The sequence below is a fragment of the Thalassophryne amazonica genome, chromosome 12 (genome assembly GCF_902500255.1).
Source record: "Thalassophryne amazonica chromosome 12, fThaAma1.1, whole genome shotgun sequence".
Taxonomy (NCBI): Eukaryota; Metazoa; Chordata; class Actinopteri; order Batrachoidiformes; family Batrachoididae; genus Thalassophryne; species Thalassophryne amazonica.
Genome location: NC_047114.1, coordinates 101,308,654 through 101,316,356, shown reverse-complemented (window position 1 = coordinate 101,316,356; position 7,703 = coordinate 101,308,654). Strand labels below are relative to the sequence as shown.

General features: G+C 44.6%; 1 protein-coding gene across 2 annotated transcripts in view; it reads left to right on the top strand.

The window, feature by feature from the left end:
* Positions 1-3,553: 3,553 nt before the first annotated feature.
* Positions 3,554-7,703, top strand: part of si:ch1073-184j22.1 (erythroferrone) — a 34,635-nt gene continuing 30,485 nt past the window's right edge. Inside the window, exons 1-5 of one of the 2 annotated variants that reach the window (XM_034183753.1) lie at positions 3,584-3,708; positions 3,855-4,077; positions 4,518-4,634; positions 5,023-5,134; positions 6,019-6,146. In XM_034183753.1, the coding sequence (XP_034039644.1) occupies positions 3,904-4,077; positions 4,518-4,634; positions 5,023-5,134; positions 6,019-6,146 (531 nt within the window). In that variant the 5' untranslated portion in view covers positions 3,584-3,708; positions 3,855-3,903. Of the gene's footprint in view, positions 4,078-4,517; positions 4,635-5,022; positions 5,135-6,018; positions 6,175-7,703 lie in introns of both variants that reach the window. The other variant, XR_004564204.1, reaches the window with a different exon arrangement.

The following is a 7,703-nucleotide window of genomic DNA, read 5'->3' as shown; positions in this document are numbered from 1 at the left end:
TTGTTGTGATTTGGCGCTATATAAATAAAATTGATTTGATTTGATTTGATGTATGGCAGCACCCTCTCATCTGGGTGAATGTGAGGCATTATTGTAAAGCACTTTGAGCATCTGATGCAGATGGAAAAGTGCTATATAAATGCAGCCCATTTACCATTTAAATATGTGAAAAAATGTAAATAACATGAGGCTATGGAAAAGAAAAACCTGACAGATCAAAGTCAAATGAAAGAAACTTTGTGAGCTGTTTGTGTGTTTGACTGACTATGCGACCTTTGACCTCTGAGAGTCTGAATTTGGTCACATCATATGTATGATACCTGGCAAGTTTTAGTGCGGTTGTCGTCATCAGCGCTGTGCCCGCAGTGATAAGTCCCCCTGTGATGTGGCAAAGGGGCGTGTCTCTATCAGCCTCAGCCAGATTCACAGGAAACAACACATCATATGTCATCCTTTCATAAGCCACACCCACTTTATCTGTGGGTTTAAAAAGAAACAATATTTATGAGAATGACAAAAAAAGGAAAAACAAAAGAAAAAAAAGCATAGCCGGACAGACAAGCATTTGGACAATGCCATATTTTAGCTGTCAATCACAGTATGTTAGCATTGAAATGAAATAATGGAAATAAGATGAAATGAGAAAATGGATATAAAAAGATATAATGGATATGAAATAAAATGAGACAATGGATATGAAATGAGGCAATGGATATTAAATTAAATGAGACTGGATATGAAATGAAATGAAAAATGGATATGAAATGAGATAATGGATATGAAATGAAATGAGACAATGGATATGAAATGAAATGAAAAAATGTATATGAAATAATGATATGAAATTACAAACGGACATGAAATGAAATGAGATAAAGGATATGCAAGAAAATGAGATAATGGATATGAAATTAAATGAAAAATGGATATGAAATGAGATAATGGATATGAAATGAAATGAAATAAAGGATATGCAAGGAAATGAGATAATGGATATGAAATTAGATGAAAACAATGGATATGAAATGAAATGAGATGAGACAATTGATATGAAATGAAATGAGAATGGATATGAAATTAACATACATTACATAATGGATATGAGCTCAAAAGAAATAAGGAATATGAGCTGAAGTGAGATAATGATGAAATAATAGAAAAAAATTATATGAGAGTGGATATGAGCTGCAGTTAAATAATGGATACAAGCTGAAATGAGATAATGGATATGAGCTGAAATCAAACAATGGGCATTAGCTGAAATTAAATAATGGATATTAGCTGAAATGAGATACTAGATATTTGCAGAAATGAAATAATGGACATGAGATGAAATGAAATAATTGATATTAGCTGGAATGAGATAATAGATATTTGCAGAAATGAAATAATGGATATGAGGTGAAATGAAATAACGGATATGAGGTGAAATGAAATAATGGATACGTGGTGCAATTAAATTATTGATGTGAGGTGAAATGAGATTAATGCAAATGAGCTGAAATGACCTGAAATGAGATAATGGATATGAGTTGAAAGTAAATAATGGATACGAGTTGAAATTAAATAATCTCAGCAGTGGTGTTCATGTCTCTGAGTCTGCTGCCTTTGAGATCCAGAGACTCCTGGGAAGATCTTATGAAGTCATGAGGTTAAAGGTCAGAGGTGTTTGGTGATGCTAATGTCTTTGCGGGGGAATGAAGGTACAGGTCTTTGGGGTCCTGGTGCTTCCTGTCTCACTGTCTGGTTTTCTGACTTGGACTCTAACCAGTGTCCTCAGGTGAGGGATGGATGTCATTGGTCCCAGGTCTCTGTGAAGGATCTCTGGGTCCCACTGGAATGACTTTGTGTCCAGTGAACGGTTACTTAAACCTGGTTCACACGGCAGGATAATTAGGCTGATATCGGACCCGATCTTCCCCTTCCGACAATCTTAAGGACGCCCCGACAATCGTGATGACTCTAAAGATAATCTTATCAGATATTCCTGTCGTGTGTGGTGTGTTCAGAACGCTCTGATCTGCTCAGAAGGATGTCAGGAGCGCTCCGATCACAAATCGGGGATATTCAACATGTTGGATTGTCTTGGTCTGATATCGCAGCGTGTGTTGTGTCCTCTGACCACGAACGAGCAGCCTGCTGAATGTGACATGCAGCCAATCAGAAAGTGAGGTGACGGATGTACAGAGCGGAAAATAAAATCAAAACAGCTGTTCTGACTTACCAGAAAGTCCGGGGGTCATGCTGTCTCCACTCCTTTAATTTTTCCTTTTGTGTCGTTTTTTTTCCCTCTGGTTTAAATAGCCCACAAAGTATCTCTGTTTGTTTACTCTGAAGTCACGTTTAATCTCGAGAGATTTTGTGAGATTTCCTGTCTGACCTGGGAATGTTCGTGTGTGAAATCTGTTTGTGTGTGGTGTTGTCTTCACTGTGTGGCTGAACACCGCACACTGTATGACCAAACCTGTTAGATCTATGATTTTTTATCTCCACGTGGGTGGTCTCTCAGGTTTTGGAAACCTAAAGATAATTTTAAAATCCTGCTGTGTGAACCAGGCCTTAGTGAGACTCAGATGAGGAGGATCACTGACACTGTGAGGGAACATTGGCATTGAGGATCCAAGCAGCTGGAGAAGGTCCAGAACACGTCCATCTTTCACCTGGCTGCAGCAGATAGGTGGTTACTTTGGAGAGGTGGGGATGGACCGGTTGTCTGTCTGGGTGGTTGCCATCCAGGACCAGAGGTGCTACCTTGGTGCTATGTGTGGTTTCAGGTCCCAGTTCTGATCAGATTCAAATGACTTCAAACACCTTCCCAAAGCATGATGGGAAGTCAGCACAAGACTGTTTAAAATCAGACACCTGAGCTGGTCCAGAACCAGAACAAGAGCCAGAACCAGAACCAGAGCAGGCTGGTCTGTAATGAAAACAGAAGAATGTGAGCTTGAACCTTTTTAACCTCTTAAACCCTAGAGTCCCCAAATTTGGAGACTTGCCTTGTTTTGGAATATTTGAACACTCATAACTAACCAATGCTGACACCAACATACGAAGTCTCAAGCAACGTCTCCTCTACAAAAGTATCCACTTCAATCACATATCAACCAACCACAGCTGAAACATAGACAAGACAAAACAAGACATAAATCGGAATTCATGTTTTGGGTAAAAAACCTCATTTACTCCTGCCAAGTATTATTTACTTTCAATGTTTTTTTGCATCCACAACATCCCCTAGGACCTGTCTTCTAGCTGATCCAAATCTTTGCATTTTTGACCTTGTACAAGCTGAGAGATAACTCATAATGTATGGGTTTGTGATTTTAGTGAAACAGGCTCTAGGGCTTAAGGGGTTAATGGACCGCCTTCTTTGAAACCAAGTTCAAAGGTCAACTTTGAGGAAGCTAACTCCACTCTGAGCTCAAGCTGATCAGCCAGCTGATTTCAAACTGCTCCTCTGAGCAGGAGAAGGAGCTGAAGGAGGAGGAGCTGGAAGAGGAACAGGAGGAGGAGCTGAAGGAAAAGGAGGAGGAGCAAGAGGAGGAACTGAAGGAGAAGGAGGAGGAGCAAGAGGAGTTGCAGGAGGAGGAGCTGGTCGCTGCAGATGGGTTAAAGGCGCGGCGCTGTGTGGTTGTCAGCAAGCAGCCACGTGTGGAAAAAGTGAGGAAGCTTCAGAAACAGTCACGCAGTGTTTGAGGAACACTGAAGGTTTGTGTACGCCGCCGCCGACAGGAAACATGTTCCAGGGCTGCCAGGCGCCACATGCCCTCTGACATCACCACAACACAAACTGCACTTCAAACTGCATCATGGGAAACTTTTAGTTTTATAAAAACCTCAACGCCTTTGTACAGGACCACCGACGTCTGACCTCCAGTCACAGCTCCTCCTCCGCACAGTGACATGCTGCTCAGGTCTGTCCACAGACGGCCTCATGCAGGGGGGTCAGCACGACCACTTCCTGTCCTGCTGCTGGCCATGATGACGGTGGCAGCGGTGAGCGCCGACAACACAGGCACAGAGGACAGTCAGGAGATCCAGAGGGAGCAGGAGGAGGACATCAGCACAGAGGTCCCGGTAAGAACCAGAGCACGAGACAAAAACAACTCTGCCATCATGGTGACAGGTATCAGGATCCAACATTTAGTCCTGTTCAGAGCCGTGACTGCAGAAGCAACACGCGCGTTTCTTCAGTTACAGCCACTGAAGCTGGGACCTCCACGAGGATTTGCAAGGGCTTCTTGGTGGCTCCATTGCTCATCTTTAGAGGGCAGCCTGCATTTCCCCAACTCTCTCAGACCAAGTTATCTACAGCAACATTAAAGTAATGCAGTAATCCTGGAACATTAAAGTAATGCAGTACTTTGTTGTGTATTTTTATTGAAGTGGACCTGAAAGAGCAGATCTTTACTTCATCTCGTATTTTAGATCTGGTTGCGATTTTCAGTTGCTTTGTAATAAATGTTTTCACACTTGCAGAAGAATGTGAGAGAAATGACTCTGTTCCTGTCCTTCAGGAGCCTTCATCCTCAGAGGCCTCCAGACTGTCCCCTCTTGACTCCTGGCTGGTTTTCATACGGAACTCCAACAAGGGGGACAACCGAAAAACCAAAGCATCCAGGAAGACCTCAAAGGTTAGAGACCTCACCACCTGCAGCACCACGACATTTCATAATGAGCACACATCAAAGCGGCAAGTTCTCCTAAAGAACAAACAGTTCGTTAGGTTCCTCTGGTCCTGCTGGGTTCCGAGTGACCGCTGGCACTGACCGGACGAGTTATGAGGACTGACTCAGAATCTGAAGATCTGGAAACTGTGGTGAAAGTGCCTCAGTGCTCCCTGCTGTTGCAGGTCAGAGGGCAGCAGTTACTGGATCCTGGTTCTAGGACTCAGATCTGAACCCCTGGACTTGGTACTCCACTCCTGGGGGTGCAGTTGAGGAGATCACCTTTTATCTGATCATCTGATCACCTGATCATCTTTCATCTCATCCTGATGTATGCGCACTTCTATGATTACAGCATGGTCTTCCGGGACCACCAGGACCTCCAGGACCACAGGGACCTCCTGGACCTCCGGCTCCCTTCCTACAGCAGCAGAAATTGATCCAGGAGCTGCAGCAGAAAGTGACAGGTGACAAAAAGCAGTTCTTGTGTTAAGGTAGTTTTCCTCTTACTGTCCTTTTGCTAAGCTAGGCTAACAATTTGCTAACATAACCTGCGCTGCTGCTCCTCTCTGTCTGCAAACTCACAGCAATCGGCACACGGAGCAGGCACTCTAACCACCAGGCTAAACCCCAACAGCTCTACTGCCTGTCGCTACAATGTCATCTGGCACCAGAGAGGTTTACATCACTGCACAGCGCCTCCTGCTGGCCACTGTTACACTAAGATACCTCATGTGTTTATGCTAAGCTAGTTCAGCAGATTCCTTTAACCAAATGATAACTATATTCTTTAACACTGAAAAAGTCTCATGACATGTTATGGAAAGAAGGATTACTTGTAATCTTTAGGGATTATTGGATGATTTGGAGCTTGGATTTGATGTTTGTTAAGAAAAAGAGTTGGTACAGAATACTGCAGTATGTTTCGAGTGGAGAAAGGGACCCCACAGGGCCATGTGTGTGGCCCATTACTATTTAACATTAAATGGAAATAAAAAGACGTGTTTTTATGGAGCAAACAGCTGAAGTTGAGAAACAAGCCAAAGAACAGAGATTTAAAATTTCAGGAGAAAAAAAAAAATCAAGTTGTTTGTTTCCACCTTCCTGTCTGTCCATCTGTCTACCTGCGTGTTTGATTTGGGGTCAAAGTTTAGTCTAGTGAAATTGTCACTGTTATGACATTGACCTTTGGGAACACCAGGATGCTTTGCTCTTGATTCTGGCAGATCAAAGTGAATCAACAAATCAACATGAAGTCTTTTTCCATAAACTCCGCCTTCATGTCAAACTCATTATTAATTCATGAAAGCTGCACATGGCCTTGTTATGACTTTAGTCTCCTCCTCCTCAGACGTGGTGAGAGGGGCGTGTCTGCTGTGTGATGGTCCTCCTCGTGTTTCCAGCTCCTTCCACGGTCGCCTCCTGCAGACTGTCAGTGTTCCTCGCCGCAGCTTGTTGGAGCTGCAAACGTTCACACAGGTCAGCACACGACACCCCAGGGTCAGAGGTAATTTCTTCAGAAGCACTCATGGTCAGAGATCATCTCTGCAAGACCATTCAGGGTCAGAGGTCAACTCTGCAGACCATTCAGGGTCAGAGGTCAACTGTGAAAGATCAGTCAGGGTCAGAGATCATCTCTGCAGGACCACTTAGGGTCAGAGATCATCTCTGCAAGATCAGTCAGGGTCAGACATCATCTCTGCAAGATCAGTCAGGGTCAGAGGTCAACTCTGCAGACCATTCAGGGTCAGAGGTCAACTGTGAAAGATCAGTCAGGGTCAGAGATCATCTCTGCAGGACCACTTAGGGTCAGAGATCATCTCTGCAAGATCAGTCAGGGTCAGACATCATCTCTGCAAGATCAGTCAGGGTCAGAGGTCAACTGTGCAAGATCAGTCAGGGTCAGAGATCATCTCTGCAAGATCAGTCAGGGTCAGAGATCATCTCTGCAAGATCAGTCAGGGTCAGAGGTCAACTCTGCAGGACCAACTGAACATGGAGATTTTCAGTAGTAGTGTTTGTTAAAATGGTGTCGGGGGTGCGTTCCGGCGCCGTCGGGCCGCTCCCTTGTTGGCCCGTCGTGCTGCCCTGGTGGCTGCCCTTTCTGGCCTCTGTGCCCTTCAGCTTCCCTTTTTTGCCTGGTTCCTCCTGGGGCCCTGCGTCCTGGGCCCTTTTCCGCTGTCGCCTGCAGTCGGCCGCGTGGCTTCTGACGTGCTGGACTGGTCCATGTCTTATGGTAAGGTTCTGTACTTTATCTTGGCCAACACACCAGCCACGGTAGTGATCGGATATTTAGCTGTGATCTGGGTCTCTGTGTGTGGCTGGTCACGTGTTCGTGGCCGACACCACAATTCGGTTTTGGGTGCTCTCAAGGGGATCAAGACTCTGGTGTCCTAGATTAGGGAATGAATGCTCACTAACTAGACAACAGACTGTCGCTGTCACTGCTTGTTCATGTGTGGTGGTTTGTTCCGGCATGTTTTATGTTGGGGCCCTGTCTCCTCGGTGTCTCATGTCACAGTTATTGTCTTCACCACTTGTCTTTCATTTTTGTCTGTCTTCGTGTTGTTTTGGTGGTCAGTCCCTCCTGATAGAAGTTGTCAGTCGGCTTTGAGTAGGATCTTGTAGGGTGATCGGGAAGGGTGGATGGGGGTCACACACACACCACGTTCACTCACACACTACATACCTTCTGTCCTGCAAGAATAAACTGCATATACGAGGTCTATTAGATAAGAAACCGACCCTTTTATTTTTTTTAACTATATGGATTTGAATGATGTGCGATTACACCAATCATGCTTGAACCCTCGTGCGCATGCGTGAGTTTTTTCACGCGTGTCGGTGACGTCATTTCCCTGTGGGCAGGCCTTGAGTGAGATGTGGTCCCGCCCTCTCGGCTGAATTCCTTTGTTTCACACGCTGCTCGAGACGGCGCGCGTTGCTTTATCAAAATTTTTTCTGGACCTGTGAGGAATATCCGAGTGGACACTATTCGAGAAATTAAGCTGGTTTTCGGTGAAAAGTTTAACGGCT